Genomic DNA, 27,213 nt, shown 5'->3' with positions numbered 1-27,213 from the left:
ACAGTTTTTGGTTGAAGCTTTGGGGATTTTGGGAAGAGACCACAGAGTCAGGCAGTGTATTCCAAGCATTAACAACTCTGTTACTGAAGTCATATTTTCTGCAATCAAGACTGGAGCGATTAATATTAAGCTTAAATATATTGTGTGCTCATGTATTGTTGCAATTGAAGCTGAAGTAGTCTTTGAAAGAAAGGACATTGTAATAGATAATTCTATGAATTAAACTCAGGTCATGTCGAAGGTGGCCTAGTTCTAAATTTTCTAAACCCAGGATTTCAAGTCTGGTGGCATACGGTATTTTGTTGTATTCAGAGGAGTGGCGAACTCTTCTTGTAAAATATTTCTGGACACGTTCAATTGTATTGATGTCAGAAATGTGGTATGTGGTATGAATTCCTGACCATTCCAAACAAATGGGAGTCCATTTGAGTTTGGATTCCCCTTTGTAACTTCTACTCATTAATTATTGTCTTATTCTTGGTAGGATTGCAGGCTTAGCTTTCTCTTCTTTAGATTACAGATACACAGATGTACAATTGCTCATAAGATTTATGCATTTAGCCTTTCATCATTTTTGTTGCTGATCTTCGCACTTCTTAGTTTTCTTATAATGTGGTGATCGGAACTGGAAACAGTATTCCAGATACTGTTTGACCAGTGCAGCTTAGGGCAGAAGTATAACTGCTCGTGATTTCAACATTATAAGTCTCTTGATGCAGCCAAGGTTGCATTACGTTTTTGCAATTGCAGCACGCTGGCTTAATTTCTCTTAATCCTACAGCCAAGCCAGGTACTTCCTATTATATACCTGTTTGTTTGTTTGTTTGTTTGTTTGTTTGTTTGTTTGTTTGTTTTTTACCAATGCAGAATTCTATATTTCTCACCACTGAACTGCGTTTTATTGGGAAAGCCCATTGTTCCATACTGTCAAGACCTTTTGAAACCTGAAATTGTATTGTCTTTAGAATTTGATGAACATCCTTTCCGAGTCTGTGACATTATGAAAATGTTGACCACTTTTGGAGCCATGTCAACTATCTGACTCAAATTCAGTACATGCTGCTGAATTGGTTATTAATTTATTTTAATTTCCCAAAAGAATTCCCCCATCTCTGTTTGATTTGTTTCCTTCTGTTGTTTTCATTAATTTTTTCTATCTTATTATTTTAAATATTATTGCTGTCTTCTAGAGTATTAGCCATTGATAAAAATAATGAAGTAGATTTAGGCACATCACCCCTCTTGACTGTGTTTCAGACTTTTTTTTTTTGTTTACATTTATATCCCGCCCTTCTCCGAAGACTCAGGGCGGCTTACAGTGTGTAAGGCAATAGTCTCATTCTATTTGTATATTTACAAAGTCAACTTATTGCCCCCCCCAACAATCTGGGTCCTCATTTTACCTACCTTATAAAGGATGGAAGGCTGAGTCAACCTTGGACCTGGTGGGACTAGAACCTGCAGTAATTGCAGGCAGCTGTGTTTTAATAACAGGCTTCTTACAGCCTGAGCCACACCGCGGCCCTACTTGTAGCCCTATGTTCTTTATAATTCAGGTATAAAGAGATTTGTGAATTGATATTCCATTTAATAGCTGTTTAGTTGTCTAAAACTTTAAGACGCGCATCTTGACAAGAACAAAATGATTAATAAGCAGCAATGTGAAACAAGGTTATTCTATGAACTAGGACAGGCTCAACCCTGATTAACTTCCAAAATGAGATGCAACAGAATAGCCCTCAATGTAAGGTTATTGAAAGGCTGCAGAAGAAAACCCATAACTGAACTGGTATTATTATTATTATTATTTACCAGAGCTTTTAAACAGTGCCCCTGCTGTGATTCCTTGCTTTGTTTTTCTTTGTGGTCCATTTTCCACAAATTCTCTCCACTGTCCTCACAGGGTCAAAATTAAAGAACTTTTACCTTTCCAATTTAGCACAGCAGTCAATGCAAATCGGAGCTTCCAAATTATGACCTGATCGTTCCCTTTTGGCACTGTTGTGGACTCATCAAGTTTAGGAGAAAAGTGGGAGCAGCACAAGCAGCAACCATCACACGTTCTAGGACAAGGGTGTCAAACTGGATTTCTTTGAGGGCCGGATCAGCATTGTAGTTCTCCACTACAGCTGGGGAGGACGGGACGGACGCCTCCTGCAGCACCCTGCTATCCAAATCGGGGTGCGGGGGTGGGTGAGGCCCCCTGTGCCCCATTTTCGGCCTTGTTGGCTTCTTGCAGCACTCTGATGGCCAAAACAGAATGGGGGGAGCCTTGTCCCGTTTTGACTGCCAGAGGCACCGTGGACCGGTCCTTTGATATTTCCAGGCTGGCCCCATGGGCCAGATTTAACACCCCACGGGCCGGATCCAGCCTTGAGTTTTATGCCCCTGTTCTAGGACTTTTCCCCTCCAGTCCTACCAGGAAGCGGAGGTTGGGGGAAGAGGAACAAAGAAGCAAACCTTTTGTGTTGCAGTTTCAGACCCAAAATACTGAAGCTGTGATGGTGATCACTTTCACACCTTTTCCAATAATGATCCCACTCACTGGAACCAGAATGTGTACAGATTCATTGATTGGAGTTACGCCAATCAAACATACGATGAAGATTCCCTTAGTGCAAGGGTCTGCAAACTTGGCTCTTTTAAGACTTGTGGACTTCAACTCCCAAAGTTCCTCAGCTAGCAAAGCCAGCAAGAGTTGAAGTCCACAAGTCTTAAAAGAGCCAAGTTTGCAGACCCCTGCCTTAGTGTTTAGCCCTTCAGCATAGACCAGATCAGGAAACAGATTCCCAAAGTATTAATGGAACATATTTTTTTATTATTATTATTATTATTATTATTATTATTATTATTATTATTATTATTATTATTATTATTATTATTATTATTATTTATTGGATTTATAAACCGCCCTTCTCCCGAAGGACTCAGGGCGGTGTACAGCCAGGATAAAAAAGAACAATATACAGTTAAAATACAATTAAAAAACTTATTATACAGTATGGCCGAAATAATTAAGAATTAAAAATCTAAAAACCCCAATTAAAACCAGAGAGAAAATTTAAAATTTAAAATTAAACAATTTAAGAAAGCCCATACGAACAAACAAATATGTTTTCAGTTCGCGAAAAGTCGAAGGTCAGAATTTGACGTAAACCAGGGGAGTTCGTTCCAAAGAGTGGGGGCCCCAGAGAAGGATCTTCCTCTGGGGGCCGCCAGCCGACATTGTCTGGCGGACGGCACCCTGAGAAGGCCCTCTCTGTGCGAGCGTACGGGTCGGTGGGAGGCATGAGGTAACAGAAGGCGGTCCCGTAAGTACCCAGGTCCCAAGCCATGGAGCGCTTTAAAGGTGGTTACCAAGACCTTGAAATGCACCCGAAAGGCAACAGGAAGCCAGTGCAGTCTGCGCAGGAGAGGTGTCACATGTGAGCTACGCGTGACTCCCTCTATCACCCGCGCAGCTGCATTCTGGACCAACTGAAGCCTCCGAGTGCATCTCAAGGGGAGCCCCATGTAGAGAGCATTGCAATAATCCAGGCGGGAGGTAACCAGAGCGTGAGTGACTGTGCATAGGGCATCCCGATCAAGGAAGGGGCGCAACTGGCGCACCAGGCGAACCTGGTGGAAGGCTCTCCTGGAGACGGCCGCCAAATGATCTTCAAACGACAGCCGTGCATCCAGGAGAACACCCAAGCTGCGCACTCCTCCTTTGGGGCCAATAACTGCCCCAACAGTCAGCTGCGGCTGCAGCTGACTGTATCGGGGTGCCGGCATCCACAGCCACTCCGTCTTGGAGGGATTGAGCTTGAGCCTGTTCCTCCCCATCCAGACCCGTACGGCCTCCAAACACCGGGACAGCACTTCGACAGCTTTGTTGATATAGGCTGTAGTAACAGAATCTTTTTTTAAAGTTTTTATTGGTTTTATTACAACGACATAACACAAGACAAATATATATAACATAAACACATAACCTGTGTTTTCTTTTTACATGACAGTTTCGTACCTTCAGCTTTCTGCTTTATACATTCCCTTTTCCCCTTCTTTTTTACTATCTTTGACTTTATCGTCCCTTTACATCTAGTTTCCTTTAGTTACAATATTTTACACATTTGTTCTCTTCTCCATCCTTTTTTTTTTCTATTCAGTTTTCCGATTCTCCAACCACTCATACCATTTGGTCCAAGTTTGATAATATTTTGTCTCTTCCTTTTCCTTTATTTCTTTCGTTAATTTATCCATCTCCGCACAGTCCAGAATTTTCTTGATTGTAGTAACAGAATCTTGAAAGCCTAAAAATAATTTTAGAGAATTAATCATTGCAGGGGTTTCTTTTTCTTTTCTTTTCTTTTTCAGTTCTGAAATCATGTTTTGCTAACAGCTCTCCATAGTTTCTCCAAGGTCATTTCTATTATTCTCTATACTTGTTTGGGAAATGGGTCTTTTGTTTGTTTGTTTGTTTTTCTTTATTTCCTCTTTTTTCCCTTTTACTTAGCCTTTTAGTTATTTAATTTAATTGTAGCTGTTTAGGGAACTCGGAGCCAGCAAACTCACTGTAATTTGCTCTCTATGTTTTTTCAGAAGACCTTTCTGATGTTGTGGCTAAATGTGTCCCTTGAGATCCTTACTAAGCCCACTGCAGGATAATTTAATACTGCAGTAAATCCAGTTCACGATGATGTCACTTTCGGAATTTTCTAGGCCAGATACCCCAAGAGGTCAGAACAGAGGAAGAAGCAAAAACAGCATTACTTTCCTAGGGATCAAATCCCAATATTTTCTAAAAAGGTCAGCTTTGCTAAATAAACATCCTGATTACCAAAACCTTGAGCATCTTTCTCAGATTTAACAGCACAGAATAAGGAATCTCTCTCAACCCATTTGCATACCAGAAGATTCTAAATCAAGTTGACCTACAAGAAATAGAAGAAGCCTGCCCCCCTAACAGGCAACTAAAACAGCCTTTGTAGACTCTTATGCCCCACAGAAGGCATCTGTCTTCTATAGGGCCACTATATCATCCTACATATGCTTCTTTCTTAAAGACATTTAAGTCATGTCAAAATCAAAGTGTCTTTTAGCAGGAAAGTGCAAGTATCAGCAACCAGTTTTACATAGTTGTGAGTAGTTGTCTGAATGATAGCTCCCACTTTCAGGGACTTCGGTATATATTTATAATATAACAACAGAGTTGGAAGGGACCTTGGAGGCCTTCTAGTCCAACCCCCTGCCCAGGCAGGAAACCCTACACCATCTCAGTCAGATGGTTATCCAACATTTTGTTAAAAATTTCCAGTGTTGGAGCATTCAAAACTTCTGCAGGCAAGTCGTTCCACTTATTAATTGTTCTAACTGTCAGGAAATTTCTCCTTAGTTCTAAGTTGCTTCTTTCCTTGATCAGTTTCTACCCATTGCTTCTTGTTCTACCCTCAGGTGCTTTGGAGAACAGCCCAACTCCCTCTTCTTTGAGGCAACCCCTGAGATATTGGAACACTGCTATCATGTCTCTATGAAATGAAATGGACATTCCATTTCTCTTAATCTTTACAATAAGAGCTTTGAGATTTGAGTCTTCTGTATTTCATAAACTACATTCATCCCATAAACTACATTCATCCCATACTGCTGGCAACCTCCTTTAGAGACCCAGCAGATTTGTGTTTATAAACTGTTTTTTAGATAAAACATAAATACTTTTTTTTAAAAGCAAAGCGCTTTTTAAAAATCCTACCAGCAAGCATGATAAAAAAAGACATCTACATTACTTTGGAATAATGGAGCCAAGAGTCTGTAGACCAAGAACTCATCATTGATTTTCACTTCACTGCCATCCCTTGGTTAAACCTGCTAATTTTATGAACAGCCATTTTCAAAATGATGAAAAAGCATTATCTTTCCACGTGCATTTTGGAACACTCAGTTCAGAAGAACAAAAGTATCATTAGAAAAATTGTTCATGGGTTAGACTTTCCCCTTCCTGGTCCAAGATATTTCCCATATCGAAGTTCAGTGAATAGATGGAACGTCCTCCTCAGTTTACCCTCATAACCTTTCTAAAAATATCATAATCCCTAGCAAGACACTATTTTAAGAGATTCATATTTGAGGGGGTATATCCATGGGAGGCTTATTTTTGGCATGTGTGCATGTGTCAGTTTCAGATGGCTTGCATAGCTAGTACTGTGTACATTTGTATTCAGAGCTACTTCACACAGTCTAAAGGGAGCACTTCGGGATTTAAGGACCACAAGTTTAAAGATGTAGGGTATAGGAAAACGTTCTTTTAGGAACAGTAGTGTGTGCCTGAAATAATTCCTTTCAGAGGGCCGTATACCATTTTCTCAGCTTATTGGATCTGATTTTATAAGACCTGGCTGAGATTTTTCTCCAGGGACTTTAATGATCTTGCCACTTTTAATAAACATTCATAGAAATTCTGGCAGCTTGCGCAGAAGGGAAACTCATATAAAAGACTTTTACCTTCACAAAATACTAAAAAAATTTTTTAATAATAATGAAAAAATCTTCACCAGAAGACTAAAAGAAACTGTCAAGATGTGAAATTCAATCAATACGTGCAATTGAATTATAACACAAAATGATCACATTACAGATATGCCATCCGGACATTTGGTTCTTTCGTTCTGAAAAAAACGAAGAGAGAAATCATTAGATTTAGAATGTGAATTTGGGACCGATGGGTGAGAAAACAAAGACTTTTTAAAAACAAAAATGGAAATTAAGGTGGTATCTTCCAGTCAACGCATACTTCATTTTGGAACAGAATTACATAGCACTCATGTCTACACCTCTAAGAAATTTCCATTTTTTCACATAAAAAAATCCAGATACGAAGCCGAAGCTGCCTTCTTCGCCAACCTGAAGCTGTCTGACTTCAACATCATTGACACTCTTGGAGTTGGAGGTTTTGGCAGAGTTGAACTGGTAAGTAACTTTTTTAAAAAAAATTCTCAGCATGCAAAATCTTTGTGGAATTTTTATTTTACTTTATTTTATTTATTTATTTGGTTTTGCTCACTTGAGGTAAATACTGCTTCCCATTACAGAACGAAAGATAAATATTATACAGAGATGTTAATAAAGCTATCAGGCACTGCAGAACTTTCTATTTAATTTTATACAGTAGTACATTAAAAAATGAAACTGAAAAAAAACCTGTAACTGGTATGCAATTTCTAGTATGCTTTTATTCATATTAAAACTAGAAGAGACATGGCTCAAGCAATATATTAAAACAAGGATTCCTATGTGTTCTGATAAAATTTAAGAGGATGTCTGATTAGGTAGAGGTTATGATAGGTGGATGATAGACAGATAGATAGATAGATAGATAGATAGATAGATAGATAGATAGATAGATAGATAGATAATAGACAGACAATTTTTTCTTAATTCTATTTGTTTTGTTCTTGATTTTTACAACTAAATGCAAAATGCATTTACAATTTGCAAAGGAATTATGAAATAAATGGCAATATTTTAGTGAACTTTTAATTTACGGTTTCAGTTTTGCATATTCTGTTTTTAAACTATTTATTTTATCTGTTTACCTGGCAGATGTAAAGCTATATATTTTGTTAAATATACTGAATACAAGCTATAGAGGTAATGTTAATACAATTATGTTGAGCTATATGTAGCCAAGGAAAATATCAACAATCAAAATGTAATTTTCTTGCTAAATCATACCCTTTGGCAATATAAATATATATTAAGAGAATGTGAAACGTAGCTGAGTAACTGTGTGTGCAATTATGTAAACCTACTGACTGACATCGGTTAAGAGGACTCCCGGAATATGATACCAGCCAGACTTAAGGAAACCCTATTAAGTAAAGGGATATCCTTTCCATAAAAGTAGCACAAGTAAGCATGCCTAACATTAACCAATTCAACAAGTGAGATAATTGTAAACATATAATTTATAAACATGTAATGCAACCCTGTTGTTATATTTTAAGTTGAGATGCGTTTCATGAAATTAGCTCACCAATGATTCTGGTCAAAGTACAAGTTGAAAGCAACCATAGTACCTAAAACAAAACAGAAAGACGATAAACATAATAGGGAGGGGGGAGCCAAGGGGGCACAGTGGTTAGAGTGCAGTACTGCAGACTACTTTTGCTGACTGCTGGCTGCCTGCAATTTGGCAGTTCAAATCTCACCAGGCTCAAGGTTGACTCAGCCTTCCATCCTTCCGAGGTTGGTAAAATGAGAACCCAGATTGTTGGGGGCAATAGGCTGACTCCGTAAACCGCTTAGAGAGGGGTGAAAAACACTGTAAAGTGGTATATACAGTAAGTCTAAGTGCTACTGCTAAGTGCTATACATCACAGCTAAGTGATCTACTCTAATAACATCTGCATGGACATGTCCCAACCTATCACAGAGCCAAGAGAAATGCCAAGTTTTCAAGGCTCATATAAAGGATCATGGGGTTGGGCAGTTCAAATATCTGGGGAGAGCAGCAGCTCTTCCTAAGTCCCATTAGATAGTATTCTTGAAAGTTGGGAGAGGAAAGATGCCCACTCTAGCTGATCCTATTGGATGGGCAGAAACAGTGTAAAGATGCTAGTCCCTCGGACGGCCTACGCCATTGCGGGCTTTGAAGGTAAGAACCAGCACTTTGAATTGTACCCAGAAACTCAATAGTAAGCAGTGCGACTCATGTAGCAGAGGAGTTACATGATTGCACTAAAGTGTAGCCATAATAGTATAACCACTGCATTCTAGACCACTGTCCATCCAAGCCATGTTTAACCCGAAGTTTCACCTTGTCATGTGCATGCCATCAATTTTTAATTTAATAGATAGATAGATGATATAGATAGATTAGATAGATAGATAGGTAGATAGATAGATAGATAGATAGATAGATAGATAGATGATAGAAAAAGAGAGAAAGAGTGTGTATGAGAGGGAGAGGGAGAGAAAGAGGGATGGAGGGAGAGAGAGAGAAAGAAAGAGAGAGAGAGAGAGAAACTAAGACTATTAAATCTCTGCAAGGGTCAGCATGAATGAGGAGATGGCTTGTAACACGAACCATTTATTGACAACAAGGCAGCTCTAGAACAGAATCAACACTAGAAAAAGAGTTGGCAGCTCTTAAAAATACTGAGCTGTCCAAAACAACAACCAATAGCAATTTTTCCCACCTGAAAGGATGCATAAATAAATCAATGAGACCGCATCGCATGATCATGCTCAATACTCCTTCGGCAGCTCCACAGACACAACAGAGAATATCTAGGATTGAACGGGAGGCAAGTGTTTTCACCAGTAGGCCACTACAGCACTCCAATATAATCGGGGTGGGTTATATTTACCTCTATTTACCTTTACCCTGTTCACAATGGGGCCGTACACGCGCTTCTGCACATGCGCAGAAGTTTCCTGATGAGGTCTGGGTTGGTGGGCAGAGCCTTCCGCCGGTTTTACTACCGGTTCTTGTGAACCAGTCTGAACCGGGGGCAACCCACCACTGAATACGATGCAGCATGACTATTCAAAAATATGCAGCCATATAGCTTTATCATGTAACAAATAGGACTATTTCTATTACTGAGTGAAAACAAAAACTGAACCTATTAGATGAGTTCACAGCCACAGCACATAGCTGCATAGGATTGTCTGATGTGGGTAAAAGGTTGACAGGAGGCAGTAGTAATAAGAGCTGAATAGTAAAAGATCAGGAAGCAGTATAGCAAATGGAATTCTCGTTGTTATCTCTTTATCAGCAATGATAGTCATACAAAAGTTAGGGGTCTATACTGTATATCACTGTGCACTGATGGAATCGCAATCATGGGATTAGAAATAACCAAGACATTCTTCTGATCCAGCTGTACCTTCCTGTTAGATCCTCATAGGAGAACAATAGCTTAAAAATGGCTCATGGCTCTTGGCTCATGTGAATCCTTGGCAGGATTTGGAGGCTGCTTCCCTTCCCTAGAAATAGCCAGACCATCTAGCTAAGTCCTGTTCAACCGCAGACACTTTAAGATGTGTGGCTGCAGAATTCTGGGAGTTGAAATCCTCCTCCCCTTAAACTGCTGAGCTTGAAAAACTAATTTAACACCATGTTTTATTAATATAAATATGGGCCGAAAGAGAAGTATAAAATGCCCAATTTAACATGTTTGTCTACTGTTTGTGAAACAGATGATATGGAGACCATGATGCATAAGAAATGGAATATAATTCTTTCCTTCAGCAAGAAAATATAATTATGTGGCATAAGCTATTCAAATATATCGTCCGGTAAAATGTGAAAAAAAGAAAAAAAAAAACTCGAGTATAAGCCGTATATACTCGAGTATAAGCCGAGGGGCTTAAAAAAAAAACTGAGTATAAGCGTATAGACCCGAGTATAAGTTTAGGGGCGTTTTCAGCACAAAACGTGCTGAAAACTTCAGTCTATACATCACTATAAAATTATATAGTTTTCCTGTACAGCCTAATTCCATAAAATTATCATTCATTTTCTGACTAGCAGTGGGTAATTGCCAATGATACATTCACAGTATATCTGAATTTTTACAGTTTTAATATTGCCTCTGTCTAACATGAAGGCAGGACTCAGCCAATCTTGACTGATCTCACAAAGTTGAACAGAATCAAAACTTGTTTGTGTTTTGATGGGAGATAAGAAAATTGCAAGGCTGTAGACTGAAATGAGATATTTAAAAAAAGCAAGGAAATGAAGGAAATTATAAATGAACCGCATTGAAATTTCCATTTCGTGACAGGAGTCAAAGTTTACTTTTTAATTGCCACTTTTTTCCTAGCTTCCTAAACAGCAGGGTAGATTAAAATGAAACCAGGACAAACACGGAAGTAAAGTAAAGTAGATTTGCCATTTTTATTTTATTTTCCTATTTTGCTACGGAAATATAGCCATGAGACCCACCAGCTTATTAAAGAAGATCAACCTACATCATTTTCATAAGCACAATAACATAAAAAAGCTAATATGCCTCTAGCCGAACAATAGCGAAAATTGGAACAAAAACATAGAAAAAGTATATATATAAATACTGTTTATAGCTGATCTTGAATTTTGTGGAGGGAATTCTCCTGTCCCCAAGGTACAACTTCAATATCATATAATCAGTGAAAACAGAGGTGCCTGTAGTTCAGACCTGGTGCTTTGAGGATCCTATGAAGCATCCACAAACTGTGGTTTAATGTTTAGTTTTTGCTTACATAAATACATGGATATATTTGTGGCAGGGGTGAAATCTAATTTTTTTCCTACCAGTTCTGTGGGCGTGGCTTGGTGGGGCGTGGCTTGGTGGGGGTTCATGTGACTGGGTGGGTGTGGCTATGTGATTGGAGGATCAAACAATAGAAACTCACTAGCAATGTCCTGCTGGAGCAGGGTTGGACTAGATGACGTCCAGGTCCCTTCCGGCCCTGGATTATCCTCTGAAGCTGCATCTAGTGCCAGGTTGGTACTCCTTCCTTTCTCTCTTCCTTCCTTCCTTCCTTCCTTCCTTGCCTCCTTTCTTTCTCTCTCTCTCTCAAAAACGAACCCCCCCACACCCTGTTTTCCCTTCCAGCAGGCTTGCTAGGCAAACCAAGGGGAGAGTCCATTTTTCCTCCCAGCAAGCTTCAGGGAAACCTGCTGGGAGGAAAAATGGACTCTTCCCCCACCCCCAGTTTTTTGGCTAGCGCACAGCTGAGCTGCGTGATCATCAAAGGCTTTTTTTTTAACTTTTAAAGCATTTTTTCTTCAGCTGAAAAAATGCTTTTAAAAATAAAATAAAAAAACCTCTGATGATCGCGCGGCTGAGCTGGGCATGGGCGGATGGGGGGGGGTAGGGATTATTGCTACCGGTTCTCCGAACCACCCGCCGCCATTGCTACCGGATCGCGCTATCCGGTCCGAACCGGGAGCATTTCACCCCTGATTTGTGGGTATCCACTGTTTTTAAAATGCATTCTCTGAACTAATGTGAATACAGGTACATAGTCTATTAAATGAGACCAGCGTTTAAGTAATTGTCAGTTTTGAAATGATTAGAATGGAATTGTGGAGTCAGGGAGCATGTAGGATTCTCTTTGGGTGAGGGAGGAGGGAAGCAAAAGCATAGGAAGCCATATCTTACAACCTGTTTAGTGAAAACTGTCAGCTGTCACACCGAATAATGGGGTCTTTCTTGGGTAATTTGCTTGCTTTTATAAGTTAATGGACATTCCCAGTAGACTTGAATTAGTATTCAAGAGCTTTCTGACCTTAATTTATTTATTTATTTATTAGGAATTTGACCCTAGTTTTATATTGCATTATCACTATCTGGATACTATTTTCATCCTTTTCTGCATTTCAATTGGTTGGCAGAATCTGTTAGGTTAGGAGCTATGAGAGTAATAACCATGTTTCCCCGAAAATAAGACCCCGTCTTATATTATTTTGAACCCTGAACTAAACACTTGGCCTTATTGCCATGCACTCAAAAGCCCAATTGGGTCTTATTATCAGGGGATGTCTTATTTGGGGGGGAAACAGAATACATAAAAAGAGAGAGTTGGTATTGTGACCCAGGCCCAAGTAGGTAGTGGGAAACTCAGTCAGTGTAAAAACAACCAAGCTTTTTTAGAATTAATTCATTCTCAGCATAGTCCAATTAAATTAAAGCAAATTCCTCCCAACACAATTCCTCAGTCCTATCACCAACCTTGGTCCAGTGGTGGGATTCAGCCAGTTCGCACCACTTCGGGAGAACCGGTTGTTAACTGTCTGAACAATTTGGCAAACTGGTCATTGGAAGAAATCATTAGGACAGAGAACCGGTTGTTAAATTACTTGAACCCCACCACTGCCTTGGTCCAATTAATCTAATTATTAGATTATTCTAGCACTGTCCTTTGTTTGGCAACAGGCAGGGTCCTAACCCATCATCTACTAAAGCTATAGTTTCGGCCCAAATGTGATGTCCAGTCATTTACTAATCTAAATTTTCTTTGAATAGCAACTGCTGGAAGACATCAAAGATGGGATTCATATGACATTCCTCCTCAGTATCATTTTGACTTAATATTAGCCTATACTTTTCTATCAGATGCTGTCAAATGCCTTTTCTGCCATGGTTTCCGCCCTCTTAAACTTGGTGTGTCCCCCTCCCAAGGCAAGAGTCATAGCCACCCTTGTGGAATCCCCAAAGGGCCTGAAGACCTGGCTCTGCCAACTGGCCTAGGGCCCCAGTGGGCCATATCATTTTGGGGGTCGTTAATGGACTAAGAGAAAACCCCATCTCTTCCCTGTGTGCATCTTCCTCTCTTCTTTTCCATCTTTGTTCATTTTAAACCAATTTTAGTGTTAGTATTTATTCTTTTAATGTGTTAATATTCCCTAATATTTTTATTGATTGTAAGCCACTTAGAGTAGCCTCCAGGTGATATCACATATAAGTTTAATAAATAAATGTAATAAACAAATACTGCTGCAGCTGAAACAACGAACAACCAAACCACACTTTAATTTTGAAGTTAAAAAAAATTAGAAACACTCACTTCTTCTGCCAGGCTCTTCCCCCTTCTATGAAATGTACTTGAAATGCTGGCAACCCATCTTCAAATCATATTCTAGTTTTAGAGCCAGGAATCAATATTTTTTTCAAAGAAATGTTTGGAAGAAACAACTTAATTGCCATGCACTCCGATGGGGAAAAAGCAAAACACTGTTTTCACGGTGGCTGTCCATTTTTGCCCTCTACATTTATCTAAATCATTCTGATTTAAATGAACCTCCACCATCTTAAATTGGCTACAGTGAAGAAACATTGATCTAAATTGAAGAAGCATAGCATTAGAGTTCATCCTTAACAACAGTTCATTTAGTGACCATTCAAAGTTACAAAGGCACTACAATAAAAATAAAATAAAAACAGTGACTTATGACTGTTTTTCAGAGTTACCAACCACCTTTGCGGCGGACCCACAATCATGTGATCAAAATTCAGGTGCTTGGCAACTGCTTCATATTTATGACCGTTGCAGTGTCCCAGAGTCATGTGATCATATTTTGCGACCCTCTGACAAGCAAAGTGGTAGGGGCCGTGGTAGCTCAGGCTGTAAAGAAGCCTGTTATTAGAACACAGCAGCCTGCAATTACTGCAGGTTCAAGCCCGGCCCAAGGTTGACTCAGCCTTCCATCCTTTATAAGGTAGGTAAAATGAGGACCCAGATTATTGGGGGGGGGCAATAAGTTGACTTTATAAATATACAAATAGAATGAGACTATTGCCTTATACACTGTAAGCCACCCTGAGTTTTCGGAGAAGGGCGGGATATAAGGGCCGGTGAATAGCGCAGGCTGGTAAAGCCTGTTATTAAGAACACAAAGCCTGCAATTACTGCAGGTTCAAGCCCGGCCCAAGGTTGACTCAGCCTTCCATCCTTTATAAGGTAGGTAAAATGAGGACCCAGATTGTTTGGGGGGGCAATAAGTTGACTTTGTAAAAATATACAAATAGAATGAGACTATTGCCTTATACACTGTAAGCCGCCCTGAGTCTTCGGAGAAGGGTGGGGTATAAATGTAAACAACAACAAAAAATATGTAAATAATAATTTAAAAAAAGTCAATGGGGAAGACAGATTCACTTAACAACCAGGTTACTAACTTATCAACTGCAGTGATTCACTTAACAACTGTGGCAGGAAAGGTGGCAAAATGGGGCAAAACTCACTTAACAAATTTCTCGCTTAACCACAGAAATTTTGGACACAATTGTGGTTATAAGTTGAGGACTACATGTTGTGGGTGCAGTTGGCCTTTACATATGCAATCCATTTGGCGGGAATGATACTTTCTTTGTCTGTTACTGGTATTTCAGTGCTGTTGTGTTCCAAAACAGTTCCAAGAGGTGATTTATTTAAATTTCTGCACTTCATCTACTGCAGGGGTGTCAAACTCGCATTGTCGCGGCAGCATAATGTGACGTATCGTGACTTATTTCCCCTTCGCTAAACTGGATGTGGGGGTGGCCAGCGCGTGATGCATCCGGCCCGCAGGCCGTGAGTTTGACACCCCTGATCCAGTGGTGGGTTTCAAAATTTTTTACTATGGGTTCTGTGGGTGTGGCTTGGTGAGTGTGGCATGGCTTCGTTGGCATGGCTTCGTGGGCATGGCAGGGGAAGGATACTGTAAAATCTCCATTCCCTCCCCAATCCAGGGGAAGGTTATTGCAAAATCCCCATTTCCTCCTGATCAGCTGGGACTTGGGAGGCAGAGAATAGATGGGGCCGGGGCCGGGGCCGGGGCCAGTCAGAATTTTTACTACCAGTTCTCCAAACTACTCAAAATTTCTGCTACCAGTTCTCTAGAACTGGTCAGAACCTGCTGAAACCCACCTCTGCCCTGATCTACTGCCTCAAGTCCAAGATATAAGTCACCTGATGCCAAATTCTCCATCCATTCAAATCACTGCCATTCACAGTCAATGCAAATCATTTTGAAAAATCAAAGCATATATCAGTGCTTATATCACCATCAAATAGATATCAGTTAATTTCATAAGGTGAACAAAACAAACCACAACCTGCTGTTTCTTTTATTGTCCATCTTAAGATCAACAGTATAAAAAGGATAACTTAGATTTCTCACAGTTATACCCATCTAGCAGACTGGTCAGGATTCCCATCCCAAATCTTGACTCGGCTTCCAAATAAGTAGGGTCTATTTCAAGAAATATATGTCTCATGTTTCTGCCCCAGCTGAAATAAAAGGTAGTAATGTAAGACCATCAGACATCGTATTTTAACAGCCTTCCAGAAATAAATATATAATTCCTGATTTGGGACTAAAATTAACTACACCAGCTACCTCAGATCAAAACCCTCCAAAGAATCCGTGCTACTTGAAATTTTTTCAAGCTGTTGTCTGCAGAACTATGGACAGCACCAGACTGAGGCAAGCTAATATAAATCCCAATGGCCTCTGTGTAAATGCCCATTGGGAATGAAGCTGAATAAATCTTTAGATTGGATAGGTCTGTATTATCAGAGCTGAGATCTAGAAAGCTACCAAGTGAACCATAATCCTGTCAGGGCATTGAAGCCAAGGGACAAACTGATGAGGTAGAGCCTATTAATGTGTCAAAACATGCCAGAAAACTATTATTGGAAGAGTTGAAGGAACATTTTGTTGTAAGAACTTACTGGAAGACTTTAAAGCTTCCAGACAAAGTTCGTATTGTGCAATTATTTTGACACAAATGTATTTTGTAAGGGCTCCAAATGATGTTATTTTCCCTTCCCTTTACACATTCTTTTTCACACCATTCCTTTGAACATTTCGTTATTTGTAGAATAGCTTTAGATTCAGTTCACTAAAGCTTTATTCGTCTGGATGTACAGAGATGAGGAACCCATGATCTGCCAGATGTTGTTGAATCCAAAACGCATCCACCTCATTGTTGATTTTATTCCTCAGACTGGCTTCACCTCTGCTCATGTGAAATGCTGAGAACAGGGGTGAAATCTGAACCGGTTTGCTACCGGTTCGCTGGCCACGCATGTGCGCTGCGTGCCAAGTGCACACTGTATACATACATGTGCACCAACATGCACTCATGCGCAGTGTGCACCAAATGCACGCCAAAAGGAGGCTTGAGAAGGTAAGTAGAACAGCGAGGGGAGGGGGATCAGCTGTGCTGTGCAATTTAGCTTCGCTAGAAAACAGAATTTCCTGCTTTTGAGCAAAGCTAGACCACAGGGCACGGCTGTGGAATATGGTTCAGAGGAACCGGTAGCTTTTTTAAACTACCAGTTCAACAGAACTGGTAGCTAACCGGTAGTTAACTACCAGTACCTAATTACTGGTTCTCCCAGACCATTAGCTTTTTTTAACTACCGGTTTGATTGAACTAGTAGCTTTTTTTTACTACCGGTTTGTGAACCGGTAGTTTTTATCACTACTGGTTCGCCTGAACAGGAGCGAACCGGTAGCATTTCACCCCGGCTGAGAACAAGGAATGAAAATCATTGTACTGCCTGCCTTGACCAATCAGTAAATGTCCTGGGCAATATATTTCATGAAAGATTCACAAAGATGAGTAAGCTGGCTTAGGGAAGTTTGCTTTATATTATTGCTCTTGGAAATTGGTTGGCATTCCATGGAAGGAAAAAAAAATCTTCACTGTTGCAGTCTCTAGGCTTATTCTGAAATTCAACATCTCAGCTGCTGAACTGGAATTCCAGGCTTAAAATTCAGAAAGCCAAGCAATGCTTTAGTGTCAAAAAAAAGAAAGAAAAAAGGACTGTTTCTGTTTGATCAGTAAGGCCACTGGTTCTTTTGATGGGAAGTGTTATGTTTTGTTATGTCTTGGCCAGGTTTTCAAAAATTATTTGAGAAAGTGAAATCCTAAACTTCTTGAACCTCCCTATTATTCTCAGAAACCAAAAACAAAGGATGTTCTTTGTAATGGAAAATACTGTGGCCTTGTCAATAAAAGGACAGTAGTGTGAAGGGACCTATGTTTAATTAAACTTTTGCAAGAACTCATTTCTCCTTCAACTTTTGGGGAAAGTTAAGGACTGTACAAGTAGTCCTGTACAGTTACTAACATTCAAAGTTACAACTGTACTGAAAAAAGTGACTTATGACCATTTTTCATAATGGCAAGTTCTAAAATGGACAGCTAACATCAAAAACATCATCAAAAAAGGACAACAAAGAATGTTCTTTTTGCGCCAACTCAGTAAGCTCAGACTGCCCAAAGAGCTGCTGATTCAGTTCTACAGAGGAATTACTGAGTCTGTCATTTGTACCTCTATAACTGTCTGGTTTGGTTCTGCAACCCAACAAGAAAGACACAGACTTCAGAGGATAATTAGAACTGCAGAAAAAATAATTGCTACCAACCTGCCTTCCACTGAGGACCTGTATACTGCACGAATCAAGAAGAGGGCCGTGAAAATATTTACAGATCCCTCACATCCAGGACATAAACTGTTTCAACTCCTACCCTCAAAACGTCGCTATAGAGCACTGCACACCAGAACAACTAGACACAAGAACAGTTTTTTCCCGAAGGCCATCACTCTGCTAAACAAATAATTCCCTCAACACTGTCAAACTATTTACTAAATCTGCACTACTATTAATCTTCTCATTGTTCCCATCACCAATCTCTTTCCACTTATGACTGTATGACTGCAACTTTGTTGCTGGCAATCCTTATGATTTATATCGATATATTGACCATCAATTGTGCTGTAAATGTTGTACCTTGATGAAGGTATCTTTTCTTTTATGTACACTGAGAGCATATGCACCAAGACAAAATCCTTGTGTGTCCAATCACACTTGGCCAATAAAAAATTCTACTCTATACTATTCTATTCTATTAGAGCCGAGGTGCCACAGAGTTCAGTATTGCAAGCTACCTCAACTGACTGCTAGCTGCAGTTTGGCAGTTCAAATCTCACTGGCTCAAGATTGACTCAGCCTTCCATCCTTCTGAGGTGGGTAAAATGAAGTCTCAGATTGTTGGGGGCAATATGCTTACTCTGTAAACCTCTTAGAGAGGGCTGTAAAAAGCACTATGAAGCGGTATATAAGTCTAAGTGCTATTGCTATTTTCAGACTTATGACTGTTGCAGCAGCATCTCCATGGTCAGAGTCCTGGGGTCATGTGATCCCCTTTTGCGACCTTCTGACAAGCAAAGTTAATGGAGGAATGCAGGTTAATGTTACTAATTTAACAACTGCAGTAATTCATTTAACAACTGTGGCAAGAACAGGGCAAAATTCACTTAACAAATGTCTCACTTATCCTATTTCCCGCAAAATAAGACATCCCCTGATAATAAGCCCAGTTGGGCTTTTGAGTGCATGGCAATAAGGTCAAGTGCTTATTTCAGGGTTCAAAAAAACGTAAGACAGGGTCTTACTTTTGGGGAAACACGGTAGCAACAGAAATTTTGGGCTCAGCTGTGCTCATAAGTCAAGGATTACCTGTAAGGAAGACAAGGTTACAATTTCCTGACGTTTCTATAAAAAATGCAGATAATTGGAATAGAAGAAATACCTAAAACTTTTGGTTCAAATTGTACCCTGTTTTCCTAGGCCCGTGATGGCCCGTGTGACAGAGGTGAGCACACGCAACTTCTCCAGCTCTCAGTGGTGGGTTTCACATTTTTTTACTACCGGTTCTGTGGGTGTGGCTTGGTAGGTGTGGCAGGGGAAGGATACTGTAAAATCTCCATTCCCATCCCACTCCAGGGGAAGGATACTGTAAAATCTCCATTTCCTCCCCAATCCAAGGGAAGGTTACTGCAAAATCCCTATTTCCTCCCGATCAGCTGGGACTTGGGAGGCAGAGAATAGATGGTGGTGGGGCCAGTCAGAATTTTTACTACTGGTTCTCCAAACTACTCAACATTTCTGCTACCGGTTCTCCAGAACTGGTCAGAACCTGCTGAATACCACCTCTGCAGCTGCTCTTCTGGGTTCCATCACGCACATGCACACTGGACAGCTGGATAGTTGGTCTCTTCCGGGTTCTGGCATGCACATGCATGCGATAAAACCCAGAAAAGCAGCTGGCCAGCACGTGCATGCACGCGCACACTCCAGTTTCGGCACTTAGTGCTGAAAAGGTTAACCATCACTATCCTAGTCCGACTTTCAGTCAAAGCAATTGATTGTGAAAAGCTTTCCATTTATTTTTGTGCTCACAGGGTCATTAGTTGGTAGCCGTCTGACGTGACACTTATTACAGCATAACACGCTGCTCGAGCGGTTGTGCCATTTCTTTACTCTGTATAGATTTTTCTCAATATCTAGATGCAAAACACAAGCTTCAGCTGAATAGAGCTTTTTTCATCCATATTCCCCAATATGTATTTATACATCAGGTGTTACTTAGCAGATATTTCCAAAGATATACTTTAGACATCAGCTTTTCATGTTTCTGTTTCCCAAGTTGTTGCCTTGGATTCAGGAATTTGGACATAGTTTCAGATACAATTCATTTTGATGGCCTCACATACCACCTGTCATAAGCCTCCCATTCCATTAGTGCTTCAAGTTCAAATAACAGACTTTAAAGAGTTATAAAGTACTGTCTCCTCCCTTTCTGCCTTTTCTCATTCTCTCTCTTCCAGACTTCACGACCACAATTAAGCCTAAAATTTATGTCGCTAAGTGAAGCATTTGTTAAGTGAATTTGCCCCATTTTACGAGCTTTCTTGCAACAGTGGTTAAATGTATCTTGATGGTTGTTAAGTTAGTAACACGGTTATTAAGAGAATGTGGCTTCCCCATTGACTTTGCTTCTCAGAAGGTCACAAAAGGGGATCAAAATGACTCTGGGGCACTGCAACCGTCATAAATATGAACCAGTTGCCAAGCATCTGAATCACATGATCAGGGGATGCTTCAATGGTTGTAAGTGTGAAAAATGGTCATACAGTACGTTACTTTTTTCAATGTCATTGTAACTTTGAACGGACACTAAATGAACCAGAGTTGGGTTTCAGCAGGTTCTGACCAATTCTGGAGAACCAGTAGCGGAAATTTTGAATAGTTCAGAGAATCTGTAGTAAAAATTCTGACTGGCTCCGCCCCATCTATTCTCTGCCTCCCAAGTCCCAGCTGATCGGGAGGAAATGGGGATTTTACAGCATCCTTCCCCTGGACTGGGGTGGGAATGGAGATTTTACAGTATCCTTCCCCTGCCATGCCCACCAAGCCATGCCACACCCACCAAGTCACACCCACAGAACCGGTAGTAAAAAATTTTGAAACCCACCACTGAAATGAACTGTTGTAAGTTGAGGACCACCTATACTATAGGTGTGTCCAATTGTCATGCTTTGTCATCTTTTTGTCACCCTTATAAGAGACACCTTGGTATTCTAACTCTGTGAGACAATTTATATGAGGTGTGTGATGATCATTGCAGGAATACATTGATTTCATATTCCACTAACATATCCAAGAACAGCTCTCTTTGCCTTCCACATGGAGATAGTTGGAATGGCCCCAAGAGAACACTGTTATTGCAACTCTGATAACTTGATGAATGATAACACAATTTTTTTTCCAACTGGATCAATCTGGACATCACTATGAACTCGTGATTTCCCGAGCTGAGAGTTATGCACTTTCCAAGTCTATATTAAAAATCATTGATTGCAGATACAATACGTCCTGACCAGATACCTTTATTTACTGCTGAGACTACGTGATGTTCTTGTGCCAGGGAAAAAAATGTTTATTGCCTCTGCTAATCCAGCAGTTCATCTCTACTAGTATTAATATAACTCTGTACGTGTCTGGTGTTGCTTAAGTCCTGCTATAAGTAACAGCTGTTGCTAATTTTGGTTGTCCGTATGCTCTGTCTACATTGTTGAAGTCCAGGAATGCATTCTAAATAAAAAGAAAAGGAAATGACACTGATGATACTAACTGGAGATTACAATTACTGACAAAAAGTTGTACTGTAAAAGTTTTGAGTTGAGCTCAGATTTACAAAAATCATTTTTTTTAATTTGCATTTATATCCCGCCCTTCTCCGAAGACTCAGGGCGGCTTACACTATGTTAGCAATAGTCTTCATCCTATTTGTATATTTATATACAAAGTCAACTTACTGCCCCCAACAATCTGGGTCCTCATTTTACCTACCTTATAAAGGATGGAAGGCTGAATCAACCTTGGGCCTGGTGGGACTTGAACTTGCAGTAATTGCAAGCAGCTGTGTTAATAACAGACTGTCTTAGCAGTCTGAGCCACAGAGGCTTCAGAAGAGAAACAGATCTAGAATTAATCATTAGTAGAGCCCAACCAGGAGTGCACTTTAGGAGGTTCTGACAGGTTCTGGAGAACCGGTAGAAATTTTGAACAGTTCGGAGAACCGGTAGCGGAAATTTTGAGTAGTTCACAGAACCGGCAAATACCAACTCTGGCTGGCCCCAGAGTGGGGTGGGAATGGAGATTTTGCAATATCCTTCTTCCAGGAGTGGGGAGGGAATGGGGATTTTGCAGTATCCTTTCCCTGCCACGCACACCAAGCCACACCACGCCCACCAAGCCACGCCCAAAGAACCGGTAGTAAAAAAATTGAATTCCACTACTGAGTCAAATGTTGCCCAATGTGGATCTTTCTGACCCAGCCACATTTACAATACGTTTGCTCCACAAAAAAACAAAAGCCTTCAAACTAAAAGCAATGCAATTGTATTGCATGTTTGATATACACTTATTTACATTTGATTTCTAATGTCCGGTTAACGTCATGCAGACTGGACAGGAACAGCCAAAGTGTCCAAGTCTGCTATATCGAATCATTGTAATATTCCATATTGATTTATTGGCACTGGAGGCATTAGCTGAATGGGTGTCCATTGCACTCCAAAATGTTTGCAAATCCAGTGATAATTTATTCAGACTTATCGAGTCCGTGTCAATGGGAAAATATTATATTCGTTTAAAACTGTTGCCTATTAATTGCAATCCAACATTTTCTTTTTAAAAAAACTTTTAAATATTTAAAGACATAAATAAAGATACATAATTATTTACTATTGCATAAAAGTTTTAGGGAGCGTTACTGTACAGTATAATCAGAGACAATAGTAACAATATCAAAGCATTGCTAAATGCTGGGGACGGATAAATCCACGCTAGCTCATATTTCGTCTTTATTTTAATGTAGACTTCAGATCACTCTTCAACGCTCTGTATCCTTTGAGAGTGAATAATTCATTTTAAAAATGAGTTAACCCTTGCCATAGGGCTAAAAGCTCATGAGCTGTGCCAAAGTATAGAGTTCATTTGCATGGGTCATTAATTTTCATACCCTTCAGGAAGGAGATAAATAATTGCTAATTATGTCAGCGCTATTTCTCTACCTCATTTAATATTCAAGGGCAAGATTGATGAGTGACAGAGTTCTAAAAGATCTTGAGTAATCACTGTGCTATTTGACTTAAGGGCCACAGTCTTCTCCCTAAATAAACCTTTGTAAAATACTTACCCGCTTCCTTCTTTATTTTACTTTATTTGGAGAAACTAATCAGTTTTAAGCACCCTTTTATTCCATACAATGTAAAACTAAATCAGTGGTGTAAATTTTTCTTATAAAAGCAAGAAAGGGCATAAATAAACTCAAGCAGATTTTAAATTGGAGTAAGATGGCAGTTATGCTTGATAGCTTGCCTCATCTGTCATAGACTAACCACCTCTGACTCTTCCTTCTGATCTTCCAAGCGATGTAAGATTGCCTCAGATAACATCTCTCTTGGTATTATCAGATTACCTTTCATTATCTTGATTAAAGGCAAAATAGAGACCTCTTTTGATTAATTATTCAGAGACGTTGGAGAATTTCTTGCTCCAAGATCTACAGAACATTGTAAAGATAATCACTCCGTTTTTTTTAAATCACTACCAAACTATCCAGGAAAGTGAAAATCTGTATTATTAGCTTAAAAATACATTGTTTTCAGGATTTCAGTTACACTTGTCTTACAGGAAAAATACCATGTCTTGAACAGAATGAGCATTAGTAAATGAGTAACTGCATGGAGAGATTCCAGCAAAGAAGCATTTTCTGTGAAGCAGAATGAACCATGCATATATTAAGTAAATAAGACAGAAATTCCAAGACAGATGTGAGAGAATGTTCTCTCTAATTTTAATAGTAATATTGATTTTATGGATAGTGTACATAAAAACTACTTAAATCCCACGTAAAATTGATTTAAAAACAAAATTGCACTACACCCTGTTGTATTGATTTAGATATTGTAGAAACCAACAAAAAACATTTCCCTGCTTTTCTGCAAGCAAGTATGTGGTCAAGGCATTTTTCTTACATTTGATAAATTCAAAATGTTCTTTCCTTTCATAGCTTTCATAGCTAATTCCACTTGACAAGCTCTTATGGTCTCTTTTGGAATATATACAGTAAAACACTTGACAAGTCTTTCAGATTATTACAAATCTCAGATCATAATTCCTTCTAGTAAATATCCGTAAACCGAAACACCTTTGCAGGTGTGTTTGTGACGTTGACAAAAGGTCATGTTGACGGTCTCAACCAATCTGAAAAACCGCTGCTTTTTTTGCAGGAATTGCAATGGACCACAAATTTAAAAAGTCTTCATTTATTTATTTTTTTATTTATTTTATTAAATTTTTATACCGCCCTTCTCCCGAAGGACTCAGGGCGGTGTACAGCCAAAGTAAAAACAAAGATATATACAGTTTAAAACAACAATTAAAAAGAGCAAATTTTAAAGGCCGATTATTAAAATTTAAATTAAAAAGTTAAAAAATATTAAAAACCCAATTAAAATACATCACTAATTATGCCAGTCCCGCTTTAATGAATAAATATGTTTTGAGCTCACGACGGAAGGTCCGAAGATCGGGCACTTGACGCAGACCGGGGGGAAGTTCGTTCCAGAGCGTCACTGCCCCCACAGAGAAGGCCCTACTCCTGGGGGCCGCCAGCCGACACTGTTTGGCGGACGGCACCCTGAGAAGTCCCTCTCTGTGGGAGCGTACGGGTCGGTGGGAGGCAAAGGGTAACAGCAGGCGGTCTCGTAAGTACCCGGGTCCTAAGCCATGGAGCGCTTTAAAGATAGTTACCAAAATCTTGAAGCGCACCCGAAAGACCACAGGAAGCCAGTGCAAGCTACGGAGCAGCGATGTCACGTGGGAGCCACGAGCGGCTCCCGTTACTACTCGCGCAGCTGCATTCTGGACTAACTGCAGCCTCCGGGTGCACCTCAAGGGCAGCCCCATGTAGAGAGCATTGCAATAATCCAGCCTAGACGTAACCAGAGCGTGGTGACCGTGCATAAGGCATCCCGATCAAGGAAGGGCGCAACTGGCGAACCAGGCGAACCTGGTAAAGGCCCTCCTGGCGGCGGCCGCCAGGTGTTCATCAAAGACAGCCGTCCGTCCAGGAGGACACCCAAGTTGCGAACCGCCTCCTTTGGGGCCAGTAACTGCTTCAACAGTCAGCTGCGGATGCAGCTGACTGTACCGGGATGCCGGCATCCACAGCCACTCCGTCTTGGAGGATTGAGCTTGAGTCTGTTTCTCCCCATCCAGACCCGTACAGCTTCCAGGCACGGGACAGCACTTGACCGCTTCGTTGGGGTGGTCCGGGGTGAAAAGTACAGCTGAGTATCATCAGCGTACAGATGATAACTCACCCGAAACCACTGATGACCTCACCCAGCGGCTTCATATAGATGTTGAACAGGGTGGGCGAGAGAATCGACCCTGAGGCACCCCACAAGTGAGGCGCCTCGAGGACGATCTCTGCCCCCTGTCAACACCGTCTGCGACGGTCAGAGAGATAGGAGGAGAACCACCGATAAACGGTGCCCCCACTCCCAATCCCTCCAACCGGGCGCAGCAGGATACCATGGTCGATGGTATCGAAAGCCGCTGAGAGATCTAATAGGACCAAGGCAGAGGAGCAACCCCTGTCCCTGGCCCTCCAGAGGTCATCCACCAACGCGACCAAAGCCGTCTCCGTGCTATAACCGGGTCGGAAGCCGGACTGGAACGGGTCCAGATAGACAGTTTCCTCCAGGTGCCGGGGAGCTGCCATGCAACCATTTCAACAACCTCCGCCACAAAGCGAAGGTTGGAGACTGGACGATAATTACTCAAAATAGCTGGGTCCAGGGAAGGCTTCTTGAGGAGAGGTCTCACCACCGCCTCCTTCAAGGCGGCGGGGAAAACCCCTTCCATCAAAGAAGCATTTATAATCCCCTGGAGCCAGCCTCGTGTCACTTCCTGAGCAGCCAGCACTAACCAGGAAGGGCACGGGTCCAGTAAACATGTAGTTGCATGTAACCTCCCCAGCAACCTGTCCATGTCCTCGGGATGGTCCGGGGTGGAAAAGTACAGCTGAGTATCATCAGCGTACAGATGATAACTCACCCCGAAACCACTGATGACCTCACCCAGCGGCTTCATATAGATGTTGAACAGGGTGCAGTGTCCTATCCATGGAAGTTTTACCTGCAGTTTTACATATTGCAGGAGAAATGATAAAGGAAAATTGCATCATTAACAGATTTGGCTGTTTATCAAAGAAGATAAGTTTAGGTTTCAGCTACATAAATGGTACTTCACATGACAAAACTACAGTAAATTTATTCTTCAACTCTGCTACATGTGGGAAAGCTCCTGAACAAGTATTGCTAACAAATTAAATCCCCCTTTTGGTTAGAATCTTCTTAATATCTTATTTTTCTATAAAAATGGCACCTTAAAACAAAGACCCAGAAGACCAATGTCAAGCAACAGTCTGAACTTGTACCATTTAAGGAGAACATGATTTCTCCTTCAGTTTCCGTAAAGCTAGACTTTTACATAAAATTAACATGCAAAATGCTAGATAAAGATTGGAACAACTCTCTTTTAGAGAGTTGATGAGGCTACTTGGAGGTTTGTCTGTGTCCTCAGGGTCCCATGAGTAATGCAAATAGAATTTTTTTTAGAATTTTATTGGCCAAGTGTGATTGGACACACAAGGAATTTGTCTTGGTGCATATGCTCTCAGTGTACATAAAAGAAAAGATACCTTCATCAAGGTACAACATTTACAACACAATTGATGATCAATATATCAATATAAATCATAAGGATTGCCAGCAACAAGTTATAGTCATACAGTCATAAGTGGAAAGAGATTGGTGATGGGAACTATGAAACGATTAATAGTAGTGCAGATTCAGTAAATAGTCTGACAGTGTTGAGGGAATTATTTGTTTAGCAGAGTGATGGCCTTCGGGAAAAAACTGTTCTTATGTCTAGTTGTTCTGGTGTGCAGTGCTCTATAGCGTCGTTTTGAGGGTAGGAGTTGAAACAGTTTATGTCCAGGATGCGAGGGATCTGCAAATATTTTCACGGCCCTCTTCTTGATTCGTGCAGTATACAGGTCCTCAAAATAGGTGTGGAGCCTTCTTGGAACTGCTGAAAGGACACAGTCCTTTCCAGGTTCCACACCCATGGACACTACTCAGGTGACCTTGAGGACACAGACAAACCTCCAAGTGGCCTCAATGACTCTCTAAAAAAATGCAGATGACCAGCTGTCTGCAAGGAGTGTAAATCCTTTCATTCTCCACCATCCAATCAGTGCTGAAGATGCTTCTTGGATGAGAAGTGAAACGTCTTCAAAGAAAAATAAGGAAGTCCCATTGCCT

General features: G+C 40.5%; 1 protein-coding gene across 4 annotated transcripts in view; it reads left to right on the top strand.

The window, feature by feature from the left end:
* Positions 1–27,213, top strand: part of PRKG1 (protein kinase cGMP-dependent 1) — a 1,075,924-nt gene that overhangs the window by 1,002,385 nt on the left and 46,326 nt on the right. For all 4 annotated transcript variants that reach the window (XM_058187717.1, XM_058187716.1, XM_058187714.1 and 1 more), the window contains one exon: positions 6,849–6,945. In XM_058187717.1, the coding sequence (XP_058043700.1) occupies positions 6,849–6,945 (97 nt within the window). The remainder of the gene's footprint in view (positions 1–6,848; positions 6,946–27,213) is intronic.

The sequence above is a fragment of the Ahaetulla prasina genome, chromosome 6 (genome assembly GCF_028640845.1).
Source record: "Ahaetulla prasina isolate Xishuangbanna chromosome 6, ASM2864084v1, whole genome shotgun sequence".
NCBI classification, from domain to species: domain Eukaryota; kingdom Metazoa; phylum Chordata; class Lepidosauria; order Squamata; family Colubridae; genus Ahaetulla; species Ahaetulla prasina.
The sequence above is the reverse complement of the archived record's forward strand: the minus strand, read 5'-3'. Positions and strand labels throughout refer to the sequence as shown.